At 45.1% G+C, this 25,156-nt stretch overlaps 1 protein-coding gene across 3 annotated transcripts in view; it reads left to right on the top strand.

Annotated features, from left to right (window-relative positions):
- Window positions 1-23,028, top strand: part of LOC140396161 (A disintegrin and metalloproteinase with thrombospondin motifs 20) — a 529,969-nt gene extending 506,941 nt beyond the window's left edge. For 2 of the 3 annotated variants that reach the window (XM_072484408.1, XM_072484410.1), the window contains 6 exons: window positions 1,799-1,893; window positions 1,972-2,066; window positions 7,274-7,407; window positions 9,161-9,252; window positions 14,479-14,583; window positions 18,092-23,028. In XM_072484408.1, the coding sequence (XP_072340509.1) occupies window positions 1,799-1,893; window positions 1,972-2,066; window positions 7,274-7,407; window positions 9,161-9,252; window positions 14,479-14,583; window positions 18,092-18,181 (611 nt within the window). In that variant the 3' untranslated portion in view covers window positions 18,182-23,028. The remainder of the gene's footprint in view (window positions 1-1,798; window positions 1,894-1,971; window positions 2,067-7,273; window positions 7,408-9,160; window positions 9,253-14,478; window positions 14,584-18,091) is intronic. The other variant, XM_072484409.1, reaches the window with a different exon arrangement.
- The last annotated feature ends 2,128 nt before the right edge of the window (window positions 23,029-25,156 follow it).

The following is a 25,156-nucleotide window of genomic DNA, read 5'->3' as shown; positions in this document are numbered from 1 at the left end:
TGGGCAAGTGGAGAGAGTGAGGGACAGAGTGGGCAAGGGAAGAGAGTGAGGGACAGAGTGGGCAAGGGGAGAGAGTGAGGGACAGAGTGGGCGAGGGAGAGTGTGAGGGACTGAGTGGGCAAGGGGAGAGTGTGAGGGACAGAGTGGGCAAGGGGAGAGTGTGCGGGACAGAGTGGGCAAGGGGAGAGAGTGAGGGACAGAGTGGGCAAGGGGAGAGAGTGAGGGACAGAGTGGGCAAGGGGAGAGAGTGAGGGACAGAGTGGGCGAGGGATAGAGTGGGCAAGGAGAGAATGTGAAGGACAGAGTGGGTGAGGGATAGAGTGGGCAAGGGGAGAGTGTGAGGGACAGAGTGGGCAAGGGGAGAGTGTGCGGGACAGAGTGGGCAAGGGGAGAGAGTGAGGGACAGAGTGGGCAAGGGGAGAGAGTGAGGGACAGAGTGGGCAAGGGGAGAGAGTGAGGGACAGAGTGGGCGAGGGATAGAGTGGGCAAGGAGAGAATGTGAAGGACAGAGTGGGTGAGGGATAGAGTGGGCAAGGGGAGAGTGTGAGGGACAGAGTGGGCAAGGGGAGAGTGTGCGGGACAGAGTGGGCAAGGGGAGTGTGAGGGACAGAGTGGGCAAGGGGAGAGTGTGAGGGACAGAGTGGGCAAGGGGAGAGTGTGAGGGACAGAGTGGGCAAGGGGAGAGTGTGAGGGACAGAGTGGGCAAGGGGAGAGAGTGAGGGACAGAGTGGGCAAGGGGAGAGAGTGAGGGACAGAGTGGGCAAGGGGAGAGAGTGAGGGACAGAGTGGGCAAGGGGAGAGTGTGAGGGACAGAGTGGGCAAGGGGAGAGTGTGCGGGACAGAGTGGGCAAGGGGAGAGAGTGAGGGACAGAGTGGGCAAGGGGAGAGAGTGAGGGACAGAGTGGGCAAGGGGAGTGTGAGGGACAGAGTGGGCAAGGGGAGAGTGTGAGGGACAGAGTGGGCGAGGGATAGAGTGGGCAAGGGGAGAGAGTGAGGGACAGAGTGGGCAAGGGGAGAGTGTGAGGGACAGAGTGGGCAAGGGGAGAGTGTGAGGGACAGAGTGGGCAAGGGGAGAGTGTGAGGGACAGAGTGGGCAAGGGGAGAGTGTGAGGGACAGAGTGGGCAAGGGGAGAGTGTGAGGGACAGAGTGGGCAAGGGGAGAGTGTGAGGGACAGAGTGGGCAAGGGGAGAGTGTGAGGGACAGCGTGGGCAAGGGGAGAGTGTGAGGGACAGAGTGGGCAAGGGGAGAGTGTGAGGGACAGAGTGGGCAAGGGGAGAGAGTGAGGGACGGAGTGGGCAAGGGGAGAGTGTGAGGGACAGAGTGGGCAAAGGGAGAGAGTGAGGGACCGAGTGGGCAAGGGGAGAGTGTGAGGGACAGAGTGGGTAAGGGGAGAGAGAGTGTGAGGGGCAAAGTTCACTTTTGTCCTGCAGGAAAGCATTGTTGCTAATTTGCACACAGGTGATTCCACAGTCAGCAGTTAGGCAATGACCAGACAATCTGTTGTTAGTAATTTTGAATGAGGTATAAAATTGGCCAGGACACTAGGGTGATGGCCATTGCTGATCTTCCAATCGTGTCAAAAAATCTTTTGTTTCTACCTCGGAGGGCACACGGTTAAATGTCTGGTGTGATCCACTGCACGTCTGGTGGTGTATTTACAACTGTGTTGGTGCGAGGCCTGAACTCACAACCTGCTAACTGAAGAGGCTGAGTATTCCCACTGGGCTGAGCCCAACATGGGACCATATAGCTTACCCCATGGATGATATGCTACATATAACCTTCGATGTTTTAAAGGTGATGTTTCAGCAAGTTGCAGTGATATCCAGAAGACAAAAGAAGTGCAAACGGATGGGGAGTACCTGCTCAAAATTGAAGGCAAAGTGATCCAGGTACTGTGCTCCCATACTGCATTCTGTTTGCTCAGAAACGTAAGTGTTGCATCATTATATTGATACTTTGGTTTGCAGATATATTGCGCAGGAATGCATTCTGATTATCCCAGGGAGTATGTAACTTTATCCAGTGGGGAGGCAGACAACTACTCCGAAGTCTACGGATACAGGTAAGTCATTTGCTGGCAGAATATTAAATAGCCGCCTTATTCATTGAGTCTTGCTCGCGTAAGAATTACAGTTTCGGACATTTTTCCATTTAAAAAGAAAAAACTTGCGCTAATGTCTCCACCGCTCAGATATTCAGGACTCCCCCCAATGTCTTGCAGGCAATTCATTACTTTTTGAAGTGCAGTCATTTTTCTTTCACAGATAAATGTGGTTGCTTTCACACAACAAGATCCCACAAATTGCAAGTGAAATAAAATAACCTGTTTTGTTGAGGGATATATATTGCATAGAGTCCAGTTTTTAAAAAAAAGATAATGCTATGGTATCTATTGCACCCGCCCAGACAAACCACACTTGGCATCCATTTAACATTTGAAAGTCTCCCTGCAAAGACAGCATTTCCTTCACAGTAAATCTCAGCCTAGATCATGTTCTACAGACTCTGGAGTTTGAACCAACTACTTTCCGATTCCAAAGGCGAGAGTGCTATTCCAATTAGTTAAAAATGAAAGGTTTCTGCTGTATTTTTGATCGTAAATGAGAGTTTTTTCCATCATTCAATTGCACTCGGCGAATGCCACTCGCTCAGCATTCTGTAAGGAGGTTTGAATTTTTCCTTAATTCACTTGTAAGTTAAGCAAACTTCTAAGAGCACAAAACCTGACTGATGGAACAGTTATCAGCTCAAGGACAGTTATCAATTCACAGAACAGTTATAAATTCACAGACGGTTATCAGTTCACTATGTATTGCTTCTACACCTGGGGTAGGTTAGAAACTTGTGGACAAGACACCAGTAACTTTCTCACAGTGACACCCAGCAGTCAAGGCTTCCTTTCCACAACACATGCAGATATTTGGCCCAATAATGTTAATATGCATCTCCCCAGTTGGAAGTATTTTCTCCCGCTGTCAGATTAGCTCCACGGCACAGCAATAGCATCATTTTGCAAAGCCTTCCCTGGAGCAACCTTCAAATGGGATCGATCCGTTCAGTGTCGCCTCATTTAGCAGATTCACATTTTCAGGAAGTCTTCTCTTCGTAGGCTGTCCCTCGGAGTCCAGGATGTCTTACTTCCACACTAAAAGTGAGTTTTCAGGTGACTGAGGAATCCAATGCCCAAGAGAACTACAGTCTCTGTCACAGGTGGGGCAGACGGTGGTTGGTGGCGTGGGTGGGTGAGTGGGTGGGGTGCCCCTTTCACTGTCGGCGTTTGGCTTCAGCTTTCTCTCAGTGATGAAACTCCAGGTGTTCAGCTCCTTCCTGGATGCTTTTAATCCACTTTAAGCACTCTCAGGCCAGGGATTCCCAGGTGTCAGTGGGGATGTTGCACTTTTTCAAGATGTCTTTGAGGGTGTCCTTGAAGAGTTTCCTCTGGCCTCCTGGGTCTTGCTTGTCAGGTCTAAACTCCTGTTTCAGGAGTCTCGTGTCGGGCATACGGATGATGTGTCCAGTCCAGCGGAGTTGATCGAGCCTGGCCAATGCTTCGATGCTGGGGACGCTGACCTGAGTGAGAACACTGACGGTGGTGCGTCAGATTTACAAGATCTTGCGGAGGCAGCGCTGATGGTAATTCTCCAGAGTCCTGAGGTGCCTGCTGTACATAATCCATGTCTCTGAGCCACATAGGAGGGCTGGCTCCACTTTGTAGACCACAAACTTGGTGCTGGGTCTGTGATCCTGGTCTTCAAACACTCTCTTTCTCGGGTGAGTGAAGGCTGCGCTGACACACTGAAGGAGATGCTGAACCTTGTTGTTGATGTCTGCCCTTGTTGACAATAGGCTCCCAAGTTGGAAGGTAGACCACATTGTACAAGGCCTCATCATGGATTCTGATAACCGGGGCAGTGCCGTGAGGAGGGGGCAGGTTACGGATGTTTAGTGTCAGGCCCTGCTCATGTACCCCTGGGTGAAGGTGCTGATGATATCTTGGAGCTCGGCCCCAAGAAGCAAACAGCATCTGCATACTGTTGTTCAATGACAGACAATAGGACAACCTATGATCAAATCACCAGGGTACATAGATTTAAGGCAAGGTGCAGGATGTTTAGATGGGGATGTGAGGAAATCTTTTTCACCCATAAGATTGTAGGAGTTTGTAACTCATTGCCTGAAAGGGTAGTGGAGGCAGAGACCCTCAAAACATTCAAGAGATATTTAGATGTGCACTTGAGATGCCAGGGCATGGAAGGCTGTAGGCCAATTGCTGGAAAATGGGATTAGAATAGGTGGTTGTTTATGACCGGTGCAGATGCCATGGGGCAATGGGCCTTTTCTGTGCTGTAGACCTCTGTGACTTTGGATCTGGCCAACCGGTGGCGTAGCTTGAACAGATTCCCGCTTGATCGGTTGTTTAGCTCCACTCCAGCGGAAGAACTTGCTGAGGGTGAGATGGAGATTTGTAGCAAGGAAGATCGTGAAAGCGCATTGGTTGCTTGACCCCAGTCCGAACTTGAATTAGGTCTGTGGTGGACCTGTTGGGCAGGATCATGGCTTGCATGTCATTGTGGAGCAGGCAGAGGATGGAGACAAACCTTTGGGGGCAGAAGAATGTTTCATAATCCCTCATGATTTGACAGTGTCAAAGGCATTTGTGAGGTCAAAGAAGCCCACGTACAAGGGTAGGGTTGGTGCTGGTCCCTGCATTTCTCTTGTAGTTGCCATGCGTGAAGATCACGTCCGCTGTGCCCCTTCGTGGGAAACATCCGTATTGCAATTTTGGGAGGAGCTTTTCAGCCACAAGGAGAAGGCGAGTGTGGAGGAATCTTGTGATGGCCTTCCTGTGGCTGACAGCAGGGAAATGCCTCTGTACCTACTGTCAGACCTGCCACCTTTTTTAAAGATGGTCAGGATATGTTGTTTCTGAGATCTCCTGACATGATCTCCTCTTTCCAGAGAAGGGAAATGAGGTCATGTAGTGCTTCTCCGCCATGTTTTAGTGCTTTTCTGGCATCTGCCTCTGATGTCTTATCGTCCTTTCACTGTCAGATGGCCTTATCCATCTTGTGCCGTATTAGGGTTCTGCCGAATTGGTGGTGGGTAGCATGCTGCGAGGTAGAATTGAGAACACGCGAGTTGAAGACAGAATCTCTGTTGAGGAAGTCTTCGAAGTGCTCCTTCCGGCAGGCGCTGACTGTCTTGCTGTTCTTGATGAGCAGCTCTCCATTCTTGGCCAGCAGGGGGGGTGGGGTCTTGGGTGTTTGGGCCATAGGTAGTCTTGACTGTGCTAAGTAAACCTCACACATCATGGTTATTGGTTAACTGCTGGATCTCCCGCTCTTTCGCCACCCACCATCTATTCTTTAGGTCATAGGTTTCTTTAAGTTATATGACCTCAGCCTTCAGACGTCTGCAGAGCTACTTTCTTGCTCTGGAATTGAGTTGCTGTTTCAGGTTCAGGAAAGCCTTGCATTTGTGACTTATCATCTCCTGGTCATTCTCATCAAACGAGTCTTGGTGTTCCTTAGTCGAGTGACCAAGCATCTCTTCACAAGTACTGATTATGGAGGCCTTGAGGGCAGACAAGGATCGGTGGACACTCTGTGTCTCTGGGTCACTGGTAGTCATCAGGTTGGCAGTGAGGTGCTGGCTGAATAGGACTCTCTCATCTGGGTCTTTGAGTGCCTCAGCGTTGATTTCCTGTGGCATTGTTCCTGTTGCTGTCACTGCTTCGGGGCTACATTGATGTTGATCATAGAGTGGATTAGGCAGTGGTCCATCCAGCAGCAATGCCTCCTGTCATGGCACAGGTAATACGAACGTCTTTGTGGTCAAGCAGGTGCCAGTGTTTGGAGCAAGGTTGTTGACATGGAGCCTTGTACTTTACACTCTGGTGGAATAATGGGTCGGTTATGATAAGGCTGTATTCGCAACATTTTGTGCAGGGTACAGTTGGCGTTGGATTACCCCACGCTTTCTCTGCTGATTACAACTCCCCAGAGATCTGTGCCCTTTTCAACTCTAGCATTGAAGCCACCAAGGAGGATCAATTTGTCGCCTGTGACTCCGGCCAAGGATTGTTCGAGGTTGAAGTGAAAGTGTTCTTTGGACTCAACTGTAGCTTCCTGTGTTGGGGTGTACACACTGAGGACTGTAGCACGCTAGTCCTGGGCTAGGATGAGCTGAAGGGCCTTGCGGTGTCCATATGTCTCTCAAGGGGAGTTTCTGAATGGCCAACTGGTTTATTTTTAATGGCAAAGCCAACCCACTGGAGGTGACGATCTTCTTCTGGTTTACCTTTCCAGAACTAGGTGAAAGCTCCATCTTTTCCCTTCAGTCTTCCCATGCCTGCCGGGCCTCACTTATTGTGGTGATGTCAGTGTCGAAACGCCTGAGCTCCTGGACAACCATCGTCGTATGCCGTTGCAGTCTGTCACTTTGGGGGTTGTCCATGAGGGTCCCGAACTTCATCTTTTAAAAAAAAAAAAATTTAGAGTACCCAATTCATTTTTTCTAATTAAGGGGCAATTTAGCGTGTTCAATCCACCTACCTTGCACATCTTTGGGTTGTGGGGGCGAAACCCACACAAACATGGGGAGAATGTGCAAACTCCACACGGACAGTGACCCAGAGCCGGGATCGAACCTGGGACCTTGGCGTTGTGAGACTGCAGTGCTACCACTGTGCCACCGTGCTGCCCCCGAACTTCATCTTAAGCAGTGGAAAATTTTTATGCGTGAGTTCAGGGGACAGCAGTTCAAACTTAGAAAGCTAAGCTCTGCAGGTTGGAAAAGTCAACAGTTTACATATAAGATCAAGAGCACTGGTTTAAAACCTATTTTAACAACATCTCAATGCAATAGGAAAGCAGCTCTTGCCCTAAAGTCTCAGCCTAAGCAGCAGATGTTCCCAAATGTCTTGTAGATAAACTTCGATATCCCATGTAATTATTTTCATCCACTGCCCAAGCCTTAATGTGACGTCAGCCATTGTGGGAGGAAGAGCATCATCCCATAGGAAGGATAGGAAAATGAAGTTGGATAACAACAGCACAAAACACCTTTACATAAGAGCAGTGTTTGTAGAGAATTGGAAAGAGTTGGCTCAAGATCCTAAGGACAGTACCCAGGGAGGGGGGTAAAGTAAATATTAAAAATTATTGCAGAGAGGAAGATGAGGGGACGCATCAAGGACTTATGTAATAGACATTGATTAGAGCGGTATTGTTCGGATTGGAATTTCTACAAAATATTGTTTTTGTCTAGGCTGCAAAACCCTTACGAATGCCCTTATAATGGAAACAGAAGAAAAGACTGTGCTTGTAAAAATGACTATCTCGCTGCTGGGTACACTGTGTTTCACAGAATACGCTTCGATATCAACACAATGCAGATTATCAGTAAGTTCTTTCCTTATCTTGTTCAGGGCTGGATAATATTCTGCATTGCACAAATCAAGGGACATAATGGGTTCGTTGTTAAAATCGTAAAGGGCGCAATAGACAGCCAGTGATCAATCACATGGTAATCAATAACTGCAGATTTTAAGTTTATCCTAGTTCCATTTTATGCAGGGCTTTGTGAAATATAATAGATATATTTCCAATAAGTCAATCTACTTTGTTATTTTTGTTGCCACTATTTTGCATAATGGATTTTTAGATTGAATTGATAAAGAGAGATGAAGTGGTTATTGGTAATGACAACAGATGGCATATAATGTTATGGTTGCAGCAAATTTGGAGAGGAAAATAGAAAAAATCCTTGGCCCGGATTTTTGTCCCCGGTTTGTGAGCAGAGAGTCAGAATATTTCCCAGCTCCGCAAACCAGACTTGGTGCCCCAGAAGTTGGAACTTCCATTCCGGGTGACAGGCTTCTCTGGGAGTAGGGTGATGCCGGAATGAGCACGGAGTCTGCCGGGCGTGGAGGTGGGCTTGACAGGAGGCCTGTGCTGGTACAACAACACTTTGTCAAAGATTGTTTTTTAAAAGCAAAAAACAAAAAACTGACCTCACCCTTCAGACCTTCTCACTAACCCATCCCCCTCCCCCCCCCCCCCCCCTCACACACTCCCCATTCCCCAACAATGCCAACCTGTACCGCTTCATGCCCTCATCCACCCCCATGGCTCCTCATACCCTCATTACCAACTAACCACAATGCTTATAAGCATTCTTGTTATATTGACAGCTCCCGACTAACTCAACAGTGCTAAGTGCTTCCTGAGGTTAGAAAAGAGGAAGTGAAACAACTTAACGGCATGGATGTGGTCCGGAGTTGTCAATCATAACAAGAATGTTTAAAAACATTGCGCTGAGAATCAAGGGGTACTTCAGATCCATTCAAGCCTGAAGTGAAAGTATTAAGCTGTCAATCAAAGGCTAGTGTAAGCTACTGCTCTGTGAAATTGAATGAATGCTTACCGTTTCAAAGGATCTCAGGGTATTTGAGCCTTTTGAAGTGTAATGGGCTTTCTCAGAACGCAGCAAAATGCAGCAGTTTTAAAATGAGTGGTCTGAGGGAGCAGTTGTGAGGAAAGGAAAAATATTTTTGGCTTGAATCTTCAATGAACTGTCCAATCTGCTCTCCATCTATCAGGCAGAGCAGGTCAGAGTGAGAAGGCCACTTCAGTGTTTAAGCAGATCAGACCACAACGAAGCATTTTAACATAGGGTTTCCTGAGATCACCATGCCAATAGTGATCTTCAGGCTTCCCGGGGCTGGAAGCGACAGTCCAGACCCTGGACCCCCATCCCAGGGAGGGTCCTGGGCTCCACCCCTTACCCACAACGCGAGCTTACTCAACCCCCAGAATCCATGGAAGACCCCCCCCTTGCAGCCTGGCAGAGGAGCACGGGAGTTTTGGGATCACCCCCTTGACCCTACTCGGGGTCATCATGCTAGGCTAAGATGTCACTGCCAGGGTGTCAGTGTCATGGTGCCAGGGGAAAATGCACCATTGGGTACTGATGGGGGGCGGGGGGGGCTGAAGTGGGGTCTGGGGGAATTAGGAAGAATAAGTCCAACTCTTTTTCTGATATCATGGCAGGCAACACATCCTCATATCTATCAAGCCATCATTACTCTTAAAGCAGAAATCGAAAACAGTGCATGTATTGTGGGCTATGTTTCCGACATCTCAATTTTTCCAGTTACAGACTTACATTTTGCTCAGACAGTACATGGGAGGGCAGTGCCATTTGCAACAGCAGGAGATTGTTACAGTGCTGCCAAGTGTCCCCAGGTAAGAAATCATCTATTTGAATGGAATTTATAAACCGTTTACTTTTCCAGTTTAAAAAGTGCTCAATCATAGGACTGAGTATGCATTTGCAAAAGAGAAAGGCGGTCACAGATTTGCACAGTATCATCTGTTTTTATTTATTATTTCCTCACAAACACCAAGAGCTCATCACATTTCTTTTGGACGGGGAGGAGAGGGGTGTCCCATACTTAGGTGTGACCCACTTTTAGCAAGTGCACCTCATCTCAATTCAGATTATTTTAACCCAGATTCCCCTGGCTGAAGCTGAAAAATAAATATTTGTAATGGTTCATTTTAGATATCCGATGGAGTGAAAGATGAAGTTTACAAGCAAATGTGTTTTTGATTCATTATATTTTTGCACAAGGGCAGCACGGTGGCGCAGTGGGTTAGCCCTGCTGCCTCACGGCACCAAGGTCCTAGGTTCGATCCCGGCTCTGGGTCACTGTCCATGTGGAGTTTCCACATTCTCCCCGTGTTTGCGTGGGTTTAGCCCCCACAACCCAAAGATGTGTAGAGTAGGTGAATTGACCATGCTGAATTGCCCCTTAATTGGAAAAAATTAATTTGGTATTTAAATTTATAATTAAAAAAAGATTAAATTTTTGCACAGTTAGACCTATACATTCCATGCAGAAATAGGTTTTGTACCAAACGCTTTCAGAATGTAAATGAAACTTCAGCACTTAATGCTGGAAGCGAATGTATGTAGGAAATAATGCGGTAACATTTTACTGCTGATTCACTCTTCACTGATAGCTAATATACCCTAATCTTTATATGTGGAACACAATAATCCACTTCCAGATTTTGCAGCCCACACAACATGTAGAGACTGTTCTCAGCAGGACTGGTGCACACGGATGCCACAGGCCACAAACTCTGATGATCCCCTGGATGCACAACTAACAATACTGTTTACATGATGAAACAGATAACGAAAGGAGGGTTGACAGAGTTGTTCTTTAACTTTGTAATGAGAATGGCAAGACACCCGTTGGGGCCTCTAATGAATGGCAGGTTTTTTTGAGATTGGTAGTTTACTGCCTACGGGGGGGATGACCTAATGGTGTGTTCAGGCTAATGTCAGGTCACCAAGTAAACACCCCGCAGCATAAAGTGTCATTTTTGCCAGTTCAGTGGAGCTCCCAGCATCACGATAATGGCCAGGTTGCCAAATGACTGCAGTTTTGCAGAAAAATATCATTTTTTGTAAAAATGTTTATTTGCCCTTTTCTCTCGAACTGCTGACTCTTCCGGTAGATTATGTGGTATCAGTTTTGTTTGATGTTATCGGAAAACAATAGCATTTGGCATTCATTTGTATAAAGTAGCTGATTGCAAATTCATCAACGACTTACATAGCACCTTTTATGTAATGAAACGTCTCAGGAACATTACAAAACCTAGCATTCACGCACCCTCTCATTTTGTCATCGTCGGTGGGATTTTTTTTCCAAACGTGAAAGTACGGTCACTTTGATTCTAAATGGGATAAATAAACCATCGCTGTTAATACTATTAGATTTGACCCTGAGATTCTCAGCTGCAAACTCCTGAGAAACTGGCTGTTTGAGTGTTTTCCCAGGCAGTCGCAAATACCCTCACTTCACACATAGGTGCCTCTGAGAACGCCCTAATCTCTCAATTGAATGCTGGGTTTGTTAGGTACCAGTTATGGTGTTCTGAACATTTCTCATTGCATCTTGTCACAGAAAATCATGTGTCCCATTTACACAAATAGCTCAGTGACCAAACGTTCTCCCCAAGTTAAAGTCAACTAACATCTTTAGGGAGCAGAAAGTTCTTACTGAAAAAATATGTGCAAATGTGCTGTACATGTTTGGAATAACACCAGTTTATTTGATATGCCAGTATTTCAGATGCTACTTTTTGACGGTTTGGTTTATCTAAGAGCGATTGACAAGGTTAGCAGCCCAATGTCATACTGCCATGAACGGCAGCTTATGTTTTGTAACTTTCTACTCTGATTGTAGAAACAAAAGTACACCCCGATAGTACAAAATGAATTTGAGGACTGTGCAATTATTCCATTGTTCTATGTAACAATGAAGTAGCTACTCACCTTTCCCTGTTGTCTGGATTATCATTTCATGAAATAACAAAAAAACTCTTTAACAATCCCGCTCACCAAATCGAATGGTTTTTTTTTTCTCCAATTAAGGGGCAATTTAGTGTGGCCGATCCACCTACCCTGCACATCTTTAGGTTTGTGGGGGTGAGACCCACGCAGACACGGAGAGAAGGTGTAAACTCCACATGGGCAGTGACTCAGGGCTGAGGTCGAATCCGGATCCTCGGTGCCGTGAGGCAGCAGTGCTAACCATTGCGCCACCTTAGCACCCTCCAGAATCAAATGAGTTGCCCATGATACCAGATCTGGGCATCAGAAACAAGAATCTGACGAATTGTAGCTCCATTTTAGTGCCTTTCCAGGTTGAACAAGAATGATGAACGAAAAGGGCAAATGAGTTTGTTTTTGTGTTCTATCCGACTTATTTACATTAGATCCGTGATTAAGTGATGTCGGGCCGATTTGTGCACATTACACGTTTCTTCCTCTCTGATGTAGGATTTTTATTTTGGGCATATCATAACCATGTAGAACTTTCTGATCTCTCTCATGTGCATTGTTAAGGCCCCTGTCTCACCGCCATATCCATTGTTTGACTTGCTTTTTTTTTTCATGGTACTTAATTGCTGGGAGGTACATTCACATAATCCACCGCATGTTCAGTGTCCACAAGTGAAAAGCATTATTTATGCCTGCCCGCCCCTGCATAAAGGCTAACCCCAGTGTGAGACAAACTCTTTCAAACCCTGCTTACCTGCAGATAATGGTTTCCATTGTAATCAACAGCATGCTGGCTGAGCAGCAGATATGTGGAGCTCTCTCCTCGGATAAATTTAGGCTGTCAGATGCCACATTTTCAAAGTGGAAGTGTAGAGGGAATCCATGGGCCAGTTGCAAGATTAATTCAGACCAGTAGGTCAAACATAGCATTGGCATCAGTAGTTTAGCATCAGTAGTTTAGCTTTGTTTTGAGTTGTTTGTTTTTGAACTGAACCAAAATAAAGACACAGGAATTTCTGTCTAGTTCCGATCATTTGGTTTAGATATTGTGGTCTTAGGCAGCACGGTGGCTCAGTGGGTTAGCCTTGCTGCCTCATGGGGCCGAGGTCTCAGGTTCGATCCCGGCTCTGGGTCACTGTCCGTGTGGAGTTTGCACATTCTCCCTGTATTTGTGTGGGTTTCGCCCCCACAACCCAAAGATGTGCAGGCTAGGTGGATTTGCCACGCTAAATTGCCCCTTAATTGGAAAAAATAAATTGGGTACTCTAAATTTAAAAAAAAGATATTGTGGTCTTTTGTTTAAAAACAAAGGAAGTGGATCACAATAATTTGTATACAAAATGATAGTTGTCACAATTTCTGTTACTTTTCTGCTTGCACAATCCCAGTTTACAGGGTTTCAGCCACTATGATAGGTGTTAGCTGGAGAGGAGGCTTCAGATAGCAAACAGCAAGTTATTTCCAATTGCAACTATCACATTCTCATGGTTGATTGAGAATATGACCTTTGGCTGTGCTAGTTTAACCATAGTTAAAAAAACATAAAATCCCTACAGTGCCGAAAGAGGCCATCGAGGTCCATCGAGTCTGCATCGACCCTCTGAAAGAGCACCCTATCTACCAGTCCCCCATCCTATCCCCGTAACCCCACCTAATGTGTACATCTTTGGACACTAAGGGACAATTTTGTCGTGGCTAATCCAGCTAAGCCGCAACCTTTGGACTGTGGGAGGAAACCCACATCGTGAGTCTGGCTGAGCTGGTGGTTCAAGGAGAGGTTCTTCCCTGAATCTGATTGTCTGGAATTCAAGGTTTCGTCTATGATTAAAAATCTGAAATCCAAATTTTTATGAATGCTCCTTCCTACTGTGCTCAGATTGCCTTTAAAAATGAACTGAATTCAATTTAGATCTGCTTTGGGTTGAGGGAAAAAGCCTAGACGAGCCACTTTCTATTCCTCTTGTAAAGGCAAAACTAAGTTAAAAGCAGATCCAAACTAATTCTTTGTGTTCTGGAAATTACAGAACTAAATGCCAGCTTGACATGGCAAGTAATGTTTGTTATGTCTAGTTGCAATTCAGTGTCACTGAATAAATGAACATTTGCACGTGGATAAGAGATGCAAACAAGTGTTCTAAATGTAGAATTCCCAGGTCAATGCCAATTTATATTTATATATTATTCTTTTCCCCATTAGAATCTATAGCAACCTTTAAAAGAGAATTAATAAACATTTTGACTCCATAGAATCCCTACAGTGCCATTCATACAGAGGCCTTTCGGCCCATCGAGTCTGCACTAACCCTCTGAAAGACCACCTCACCTAGGCCCACTGCCCCACCCTATCCCTGTAAACCCACTAAACCATCACATCTTTTTTGGACCCTAAGGGGCAATTTAACATGGCCAATCCACCTAACCTGCACATCTTTGGAAGGTGGGAGGAAACCGGAGGAAACTCCACACAGCCACCCAAGGCTGAAATCGAACCTGGCGCTGTAAGGCAGCAGTGCTACCACTGTGCCACCTCTGGCCCATCTTTACAAAAGAGACATTGAAATGGGAAATGGTTCATATTGGATAGTCCTTCTAGAAAGCGAGCGCAGACACTATGTTCTGCTAGGAATCGTTACATTTTGAAAACTAATCGCCGGGAGGGAGATTCAACAAGGCTGTGAAGTCCCAAATGCAAAAATCCATTGATTCAGAATTAGTGTGGAAGTTAAGAATTCTGCAATGAAGGACCAATAAAAATGTAACTTACTTCTCCCGAAAATTTCTCTGACTTATGATGAGATTCCAATATTCCAAGACAGGAGAAAAACATTATGCAGGCCTGGATCAGAGGTTTGCTGTGAATTAATTCCTCTGCATGGCTCGCGACAGTAAATTCTGATTTAGAAGATGGATTTCTAACAAAGAAAATACTTCTTAAGAATTACAATTGTTTGGGACACAATATTCTGAATAAAATGCCTTTGAGGAACGCTAAAACTGTTGGGCGATTTTTAAGTAAAGGATTAAAAGTTTTATTGTTAAGTTTGATTAGCAGCTGATTTAGTGAAATTCTCATTACACTGATACATTCTTATTGTATTGATGCTTTTCAGGGACAATTTAGCATTAACTTAAGTGGGACTGGGCTGAAGATATCAGAAGCATCAGGATGGATTGCACAGGGAAACTATGCTACAGTCAATGTGCACAGGTCACAGGTATGCGAGTTTGAGACCAGAAATAGCCACACAAGCTGTATTTTGTTGAAACAACAGTAATGAGGAGCTGGAAACCCTGACTAATTTTCATCTCCTAACATGAAGAGTGCTGAGGCCGGTTGTAGTGACTGTACGACTTTGGTTGCGATTGATGCACAGGAGATTGAACAGGCAGTCTTCATAATCAGGGGATTTAGCCACTAAATGGCTGACCTCGTAACTACTGGTGTGTGAGCTCAGCTATAGTACATATGTATGCAAAGTTAGTGAGGGCTAAACTAGAGAGATCTCAAATATGAGTGTTTAACTCTTGCCTGTTAAATGCTGTGCAGGAAAAATAGTGGGCGGGATTCTCTGTTTGCCGATACCAAAATCGGGAAACAATATTGGGCGGAGAATAGGTTCTGACGCCAAAACCGTGGCAGTCTCCGATTTGACACCAAATCGCAATTCTCCGTCACCTCGGCAGCGGCGCCAATGTGGTCCGGACAGCACGTACAGTAAACACCCATCGTATATCTTAGTGGGCCTGACCCGGTATTCGCTGGGGCCTCCGCGATTCTCTGCCTCCGATGGGCTGAGTTCCCAACGGCGCGGTCGTAAAACCGGCATCATGGCTACTGAGGGAGAGAGAGGGGATACGGAAATTGTCCAACGTCACTATAGTTTTCTGACAGTTGTGCTGCTGGCTGTGGGGGTGCTTCTGCCAGAGCCGGGGGAGTAGCGGGTGGCCAGGAGGTGGGCTGTGGGGGCTGGGTGGACGGGCACGAAACACCATTGGCCCAGCCAGAAAGGCAGCCATGCAGCTGCGCATGCCTCTGACAGCCCACTGTGAACTTAGGGCCACGGGTGGTATAGGTCCACCCCTCGGGAACTCCCCTAGGACCCTCTGGCCCCAGCCGACCTATCAGAGGATGGGTGCGCTCCACCGAAAACAGTGCCACCGTGTTAGCTGGGATGAGTGTGCGTGGGGATTGTAATGTGTATATACAGCTGCAGCTTGTCAACTTCCCGAGTGGCAATCGCACCCTGCATTGTTTCTCATTGGAATCGATTGTGTTCCACATGGCCCTGGTGCTAGCCCCTCCACTGCCACTGAATCGGTCCAGGTTCGGTGCCAGTTTTGCTGTCGTGGAAGTTCATTAATCCTGCCCTGGCGTCAACACATAGGGCCAGATAGCCCGATTGCCAACACCAAAATCGCATTCGCCGATTGGCCGGAGAATCCGTTTTGACGCCAAAGTCGGAGGCGGAGCCTTTTTTCGGAATCTCCGACCCCTCAAAAACGGTGTCATCGATGAGTACATCGCACGCCATTGGGACGGTCTCAGGACAGCACCTGAGGCCCTCCCCCGATGCTCTGGCCCCGATGGGCCAACTTCACGACGGCTTGGGACACGTGTGCTCACAGTTTTTGGGGACCTCGCGTGGCGGCTGAGGGCAGTGTCCAGCGCCACCACAGTCAGTGGGGGAACCGTTCCGCGGGCCGGGCTTCGGCCGGGGTTGGGGGGACTGGTGGGGGGTGGTCCGGGGGTGACGAGGGGGGTTCCAGGAGGGAACTATCTGGCAGGTTGGGTCCGTGCACGGCTGGTGCCATGTTGTACTTCGCTGATGTTAGGAACGGAATTCCAGGATTTTGACCCAGTGACGGTGAAGGAATGGCAATATCGTTCCAAATGAGGGTGATGTGTGGCTTGGTTGAGAATTTCAGGTGGGAATGACTAGGACACTACCCGGAGGAACTACAGCAGTGACATCCTGGAACATCCATGCAGATGCATAGAAGTAACTCAAATTGTTAAATTCTCTTGCCATGTTTGCCAACCATATTGTTAAAAAGGATACAGTATGCCTACATATCATTTGAATTGAGCTAAATTTGCCTGTGATAAAATCTCACAATTAGGCCCACTCCCATTCATTCAAATATATGCAGCATGATCAGATCCTAAGCCACAGGGTGAACTGCAGCATCATTAGTTACTACTAACTCGTCTATGAACTTCAACTGAAGCCACATTCTGCCATCTATCTGAATCCGATTCAGCTTCCTGGGGTAATTGTTATTTCATCAATTCATCTGTCACAAAACAATCGGAGACTATTTTTAATGCAAATAAAGCACTGTTACCATTACAAAATAAGTTTATGATGCCATTTCTTGAGCATGCCAAATCCAGCAACATAACGACACCATTTGATTACTTTCGTAACAGAAGAATATTTTACATAGTTGAATGCATTGTGCGTGACCTTATCACTGCAGAAATGGTACATAGATATTCTGCTTGTGAGTTGAAGTCCCACTCTAGAGACTTGAGCTCACTCGAGGGTGGTACAGAGGCTGTCAGAGATGCTGCTTTCTTTTGGATGAGATGTTAAGCCGAGGCTCCATCTTCACGATTAGGTGGATGTGAAAGATCCCATAGCACTATTTCGAAGAGCAAGGGAGTTAGCCCCAATGTCCTGGCCAATATTTGTCCTTCAAGCAACACTACAAAAACAGTTTATCTGGGCTGTTTGTGGGAGCTTGCTATTAGTGCCTCATTTTCTACATTACAGCAGTGATTACACTTCATTGGCTGTAAAGCGCTTTGAGACATCCAGGTGGTCATGAAGAGCACTATATAAACGTAAATCTTAATCCAGGCTACCACTCCAGTGCAGTAATGGAAGAGAATGCGGCTCTGTCTGAGCGCGCCATCTATCAGATGCAATGTTAAAACATCTGCCCTCTCAGGTAGATATAAAAGATCCAAGAGGACCATTCGAAAAGGAGCTGATCTCTCCAGTGTCCTGGTTTACTTATCTCTCAATCAACCCCTTAAATTAGATTCTCTGATCATTTATATGATTGCTGTTTGTTGGGAGCTCGTTATGTGTAAATTGGTAGCCACATTTCCTGCATTAAAACTTTTGGCTAAGATAAGTGTCAGGTGTAATGCCTGGATCTGGTATGTCTCTCTTGTGGGGACCATAAATTGGATTCATAGAATCATAGAATTTACAGTGCAGAAGGAGGCCATTCGGCCCATCGAGTCTGCACCGGTCCTTACAAGAGCACGCTACTCAAGCCCACGTATCTACCCTATCCCCATAACCCCCACTTAACCTTTTTGTTGGACACTAAGGGCAATTTAGCATGGCCAATCCACCTAACCCGCACATCTTTGGACTGTGGGAGGAAAGCAGAGCACCCGGAGGAAACCCACACAGACACGGGGAGAACGTGCAGACTCCGCACAGGCAGTGACCCAAGCCGGGAATCGAACCTGGGACCCTGGAGCTGTGAAGCAACTGTGCTAACCATTATTCTACCGTGTGCTGCCCATTCATTTTGAATTGGTTTTTGGAGCAGACAAGGAGCTGGATTAGTGAGCTCTGGCTTTGTAACTCTGATAAAGTTTTTTTTAAAAACAGTGACAACATTTCATTCAATGTAAAGCGCTTTGGGACACCCACTGGTTGTGAAAGGTGCTATATAAATGCACTTTTTTTCTATTTAAAGGATGGCACAAAGATATATGGACGATGTGGAGGCTACTGTGGAAAATGTGTTCCTCAAACAAGCACTGGTCTTCGAATGCAAGTACAGTAGAGACTCTGGTGTGACATGAAGTATGCAGCAGTTCAAGGAATGATGAAATTACCCTGTGGAATGGGACCTGCAATTTCTAACAATGGAGATAATAACCACTCCAAATTCCAGCAATCTCTGGGATAGTGTTCACTCTCTTATCAATGGCAGCTAATGCAACGATTGTTCTGTAACTTAATTAGCTTGCAGTGTCCCTTTCTTGTTAAAGTTCAGGACAGACAGGTTAAACACCACGAAATAGCCCAGATCATTGATATTCCCCCAGTGTACATATTGCATGCTAGGAATGGAAGATTACTAATGCCATAGCTTCAATCAAGAGTCAAAACTCAGCCGACGCATAAAATCTTGCAATGATTGTCTGGGCAGATTCACTTTTCCACTCCCTTTCGTTGTTCGTGAACATCAACCCCTCTCTGTTGATTCTGAAACCAGTGAGGAAGTAGAACGGACAGAATATCACAACAGTGACAATGTCATAACGCCACTTGGAAAATATATTTCTGAATGAGAGAAACTAAGGCAATGGTTTGAGGTTTCACCTGAATGTCCAGAGCTCTGATAAACATTATTAATTATAATGTTCAAATGGAAAGTTATGAATAAGTATTTCTTAACTAAAATTAAAATAAGTACTGCATGGTACAACAAATTGTAACATGCTGCATGACATGGATACATCACTGGTGCATATGTTAAAGTTATGCATGAACTCAGTACTGTCACTTGCGCCTTAATACAGATCTATTTTCTGTCTTTTTGCTGAATGCAGAGATCTGTAACCTATGATGTCCCAGTTATACTGCTACACGTGTAACAGCTTTCACTGTTTGGAGAACTGTGAATGCTTTGCTTCCTTAAGATGAAATAGGCAAAGTAAAGCTTCTCACTCAACGTGAAGTATATGTAGCTCTGCACACCGGCCCGACTGCCAGTTCAATTAAAAAAAACCTAAATGTCAACGTGGTGAAGCACATCACCTGAACACGTGCTCATGACAGAAAAGCTGGCTCGATATGAACTTGAGTCTTTCTGATGTGGAAGTTGGCATTTCCACACTGGGCATACAGATTCGCTGCACCGTCCCCAAATGCACCGCGTAACTGCTATGTTCATCTCTTCCTTGTTACTGCGTGAAAATACTTCATGCGAGGGAACCAAGTTACTTTTATTTTGCCGATGATGTTCAAAACAGTTCTGGCTTTTGCCAAAATTACATAGATCCAAAGCAAGAAATCCCCTGTCAATGGAAGAAGACGAAGATCGGTGATTCCAAACTATTTGTGGCAAAGAAACAGGCCATTTAGCCCAAGTCCATCCGTGCTGGTGTTATGCTCTTTGTGGGCCCTCTTCCACCACTCTTCATCTAACCCCTTCACTTAAGTGTGCGCGGCAAGGGATTTCCTTTTGTTCCCTTTGTGGATGAAATGTGATTCCTTATTTGGTGATAGCCCTGGGTACCTGATTTGGAGGGAGAGTGTAATGGAACCAGAATAGTAGTATCTCCTTGCAATCTCATGTGAAAAATGGCCACATAACCGCCCTGACACAAAGTTTAGACTTCAATCTGCTCTTTTGTAGCTCAGATCGTCAAACGCAAAATTGTTTTTTGGACTATTGTCTGCAAGAGTTTTCTTTGTGATTATTAATAACTACTTTGTACAGAAGAACTTCAACTCCATTCTGTTTACTTTTTAATCACAACTCTGGTGTCAGAGACATGTAGAGACTAATCTTATTAACACTGAATGCATGAAAACATTGAACACATTTTCAACTTTAAGAGATTACTGAACCCTTGGCATAATTTGAAATTGCCCTATTCGAGTTAAAACAACATTATTTTATTGGAGGATACAAGGCTGGACAGCACCCATGTTCTTCTGTTACAAACAAAATAACTGATGTTGCACTACTGGGCATGGTCCACAGTTTGCATAACACCAAAGTAATTCAAACTTTCATGCCAAAATAGTATTTAACGCCTCCAGTTGAATAGAATAGTTGTAGGCAGAATGCCAAAGCAATCAGAGTCTGTAGTGAACACTGGCCTGAGTGGAAAAGCTACCTCTCTTAGCAAAGGTTGTATATAAAAAGAGATATATTTTATTATGTTGTAAAATATTTATGCACTGTCCTATTTATTACATGATATTTTTGTACATATGCATTTAACTACTAAAATTGTGTTAGCTATCTTATACTGTCCTGTTAATCGCCATTGCTTAGTCTATAAGTTATTAGATATCTGCATGCATGGTTTAAAGGGGAGGAATGTGGCATTGTCACCATTTTGTGGATGGCCGTTGAACAGGACAGTTATAAAGAACATGTTACAACATCATGATGAGCTGCCATAATTACAAGTCGGCAATGCAGTGACATTTTCCAACATAAATGACACACTGTAGTATCTTTACATAAAAGGAAGCTTAGCAAATTAATTTTCAAGGGCAGTACTACTCTTTAACAAAAACTCATGTCAACTGAACTATTCAGAATAATAAGGTGCTATTGTTGCTGCTGCCTTTGGAGATCTGCAATTGTATTCACATTGACATCAAGTGTTCGTAAGCTACATCAGCTGTATGAATCTACTGTAAAATGCTGAAAAAGACCCGTATTTCTTCTAATACAGTCCAGTGGGGGCAAGACTGAAATGATCAAAGATAGATCAATAAAATATGTCTTCCCAGTTTGCATTGAGAAATTCTATAGTGATTTTCGCATGGATTCTATTTAATTTCCCAATCAATAATGAAGTTTGGTACAAAGGCACCATTATCAACCTTCTGACCTCATGCTTTATACCAATATCACACTGATATTGGTCCAGTATACCCTGGATTTGAAATATTCAAGTAATTCCAGTGCATTGACATCCATTTCTGTGAGATCAGAGGTACAGTGCAGTTTTTGAAGTTTTCCAATGGTCAGATTCATAACCTTTACCCCCATACGGAAACATAATTTGTTTTAGAAGACTGCACCTACCCTTTTATCAGAATAGTCATAGAGTAACAGAGGTCTAGAGCACAGAATAAATGCCCAAAGCAATTTTTTTAAAGGTTCATCCTTCTTGCAGGGGAATGGATGGCCCAAGGTCCACACTTCACATGTCAGCCAAGCTGGCAAATGTCAACAGGTTATTTAACCATGGAGGTTATAAAAAGCAAATCTACTTATGCCCGCATCTTAAAAGAGACCCAGATGTACATCTCGGCAAAGGTCACTTTATAGTAAGCAGGAGCCAACCCAATCATAACACACACTATGGCTCCCTCAGCTGTAATTGACAATGTGGGGCTTGGTACCACTTGAATTAATTGGGAGATACATTGAACTTTAACCTGTGCCTGACGTCTATTCAATAGAAATTCAGTATTGGCTTTGATCCTGAGAGCTCTAAAGTTTTTATTTCTGTGAGCAAAATAGGGCATTCAGTCTTTTTAAGAAACTTGTTTTACTGTTCTAACCTCATACTTTATTGTATGTTAATAAGCTGATGGCTAATGATGATCTCTGACCTCTGAAATGACAAAAAGACTTTAATTAAACAAGGCAATAACCAATATGAAAAAATCTACACTAAAACAGATTTAACAGGATATAAATCCAGTGCAGCTAACTGAGTTAACAGCTCAGGTTTAAAAAACAGAATTTTTGATAAGGATGTTGTGTTTGTGTTTACACAATTGGATAAAATAAAAAAACAGGATTTTTTATACATATAAAACTGGAAAAGAAGGAGTAGAATCGCTTAAAATTCTGTTACAGTAACCTAACTCAAAGTTGTCCCCTGCCTTTTGGAGCATAATTGTAAATGTATCGCCCATTGAAAGTTATACATCACAAATCACCATCATTCCAATGGAGTTCAAACTTCAACTAAACAGGATATTCAATAGTAACAGTGTCTGTTCCCCATATCATTAAAATACCTAGTTCTGAAGTAGATTAACCTTCTATTAACCATACTGATCTATGTGAAAGAAAAATAAAAGTTGTGACCGCTTGAATTTCTCCAATTATCCCATCCTAATTTTGTTTTTAGCGCTTTTCAAATTTATTTTGTTGCAATCTATTTTAATCACTCTATTGGATGCCTAGTTTATCATGAATTCTGGCGTCTGATCTGAAAAAAGCATTTGAAAATATGTTTGCTCCATTTAGGATAATTCTTCAGAATTTTCTGGCTAATGATCTTGACAGCTTTCTAGCATCCATCCCAACGTTTTGTTTCAATCACATGTAAACCAAATCCAACAAAACCTGTAAGTAACCAATTGACTAAACACAAGTTGTAAAGAATGAAAATAACTTCCCTTTAAAAAGATGCATTTTGGAACCATGAAGCAAGTCACTAATCAGGCTTAGCACATGTGCTTGAAACAAACATCTAGCAATAAGGACAATATCAAGAACAAAAGTACAATTTGCACTATGTACCATGAAAATAGTTGTAAAATTATGCTATGTACTACTCTTAATTATTGTTTTTACATAAAAATACAGCTTATTGACAATTTTATGAGATAATGACAGGTACTTGAAACTTTGTAGCATGGCTATTGCCTTTAGCGTTTGTTTTCATTAATTCCTTTTTACTGAGCAGACGAAGAGAAGATTTGCAAAGCTTTGAGCTTGTGCTGCTGCAGTCTCCAAAGAAATTAGTGCATTTGTAACAAAAAAAATATTGTCAAGGAAAACAGCTATTAAGTAGGTTTGGTGCTATATCTGCGTATCTACTGTAACGCTTCATTGTTTATCTTGTGATGTATTGATTCAAGTCAGAATTATGACTTTAAAACTGCAATATCCCCAAAATAAAACTATTGTTTCATTTAGTATATCTTTCTCTAATTATTTTCCCTCTTGATGTTTTCAGTTATCGCACAACTATGAGTCCAACACTTGATATTATGGCCGGACTTCCCCAGCCCTTGGGATTTTCTTTACCCCCCCCCCCCCCCCCCACCCCCGGCAGCGCACTCCCGCCTGCAGGTTTCCCGGAGGCATGGGGTGGCTTCAATGGGAAATCTGATTGACAAGCGGCGAAAATAGAGAATAGAAAATAGCCGCCACCCAACGGCTTGCTGCCTAGAAACATGCGGCTGGGGACAGGAGAATCTAGATCTATATTGCTTCCGAGGAAACAAATTGTGTGTTGCATGGAATGTGTTCTAGTGCAATAATGACGAGTTTATAGACCACAGTCAGAATAGGGCAACTTTGGGGAATCACGGCACTGCCATTGATCCGTCACCTTTTTTTAAAATAAAATCTTTTTATTGGCTTTTCTCATATTTATAAATAGTTGTTGTGTATATACATTACATTTTTATTGCCTGCGCTAATTTACTTTATTTTACAGAGAGGTTTGTTTTGTCCTTCATTTAACTAACTATGTACATTTTGTTGCCCTCTGGATCGGTGTATGATTCCCCCCCCCCCGCCCCTTCCTTCCCACCTCCCCCCATCCCCACCCCTCCCCCACCCCCCACCCCATTGGCTTCAGCACCCTTCCTCTTCTCTTGTGGTTTCCCCACCTTCCTTACGCACCCCCCCCCCCCCCCCACCCCCCCAATCCCAGGTTGCACAGTCATTTGGTTCCTCACCTTTCTTTCTTAACTCACTCCTCGTTGCAGGCCTTGAACAGGTTTTGGAACAGGCCAACGAACTGCCCCCAAGTATCCAGGAAGCCTTTCTCTGACCCTCAGATGGCATACTTAATCTTCTCCAGGTGGAGGGAAATTCCGAGAGGTCAGCGAGCCAGTTTTGGGTGGTGCTGTTGATCACCAGCCGAGCAGGATTCTCCGGCGTGCGATTAGGGAAGCAAAAGCAAGGACGTTGGGCCCCTTCCCCATGTGTAATTCTGGTTGCTCCGATACCCCGAAGATTGCCACTATTGGGCATGGCTTCACCCTCACCCCCACAACCTTGGACATTGCCTCGGAGAAGGCTGTCCAGAACCCAGCAAGCTTGGGGCAAGCCCAAAACATGTGGGTGTGGTTGGCCGGGCCCCTCTGGCACCGCTCACATTTGTCCTCCATCTCCGGGAAGAACCTGCTCATTCGGGTTCTGGTCATGTGCGCTCTGTGCACCACTTTGAGCTGCATTAGGCTGAGCCTTGCGCAGGAGGAGGTGGAGTTCGCCCTGCTCAGTGCTTCGTTCCAGAGTCCCCGTCCTACCTCTGTCCCCAGTTCGTCCTCCCATTTTTGTCTGGTCTTGTCCAGTGGTGTTCGAGCTCTGTCCAGTAGCTGTCTGTATATGTTCCCACATAACACTCCCTTCTCGTTGCTTGTGCCTATCAGGTCCTCTAGTAGTGTGTTTTCTGGGGCCCTGGGGTACCCTACTGTCTCTTTGCAGAGGAAGTGTTTTATTTGGAGGTGTCTCAATTCCTGTCCTTTTGCTCGTTTCCACTTCCTCGTCAGTTCGTCTAGTGTCGCCAGTCTGTGCCCTACGTAAAAGTCCCCGACCGTCAATATGCCCCCGTCCCGCCTCCATCTTTTGAAGGTGGTATCCAGCATGGCTGGGGGCCATGGGGGACATTTTGGTTATCCCGAAGTGCTGTCTCAACTGGGTCTACGTTCTCAGCATGGCCGCTACCGCAGGGCTTCTTGTGTATCTTGTTGAGGAGAATGGGAGTGCTGCTGTGGTCAGGGCCCAGAGGGTCGTTCCTTTACAGGATGCCTCCTCCATTTGTACTTAATCTGTGTCGGGTTCTTGTACCCATCCCCTCACTTTTTCTGCCGTTGCTGCCCAATGGTAGTAATGGCAGCACGGTAGCATTGTGGATAGCACAATTGCTTCACAGCTCCAGGGTCCCAGGTTCGATTCCAGCTTGGGCCACTGTCTGTGCGGAGTCTGCACATCCTCCCCGTGTGTGCGTGGGTTTCCTCCGGGTGCTCCGGTTTCCTCCCACAGTCCAAAGATATGCAGGTTAGGTGGATTGGCCATGATAAATTGCCCTTA

Source organism: Scyliorhinus torazame, chromosome 19 (assembly GCF_047496885.1).
Source record: "Scyliorhinus torazame isolate Kashiwa2021f chromosome 19, sScyTor2.1, whole genome shotgun sequence".
In the NCBI taxonomy this organism is placed as follows: Eukaryota; Metazoa; Chordata; class Chondrichthyes; order Carcharhiniformes; family Scyliorhinidae; genus Scyliorhinus; species Scyliorhinus torazame.
Note: the sequence above shows the minus strand (reverse complement) of the source record. Positions and strands in the feature narration are given on the sequence as shown.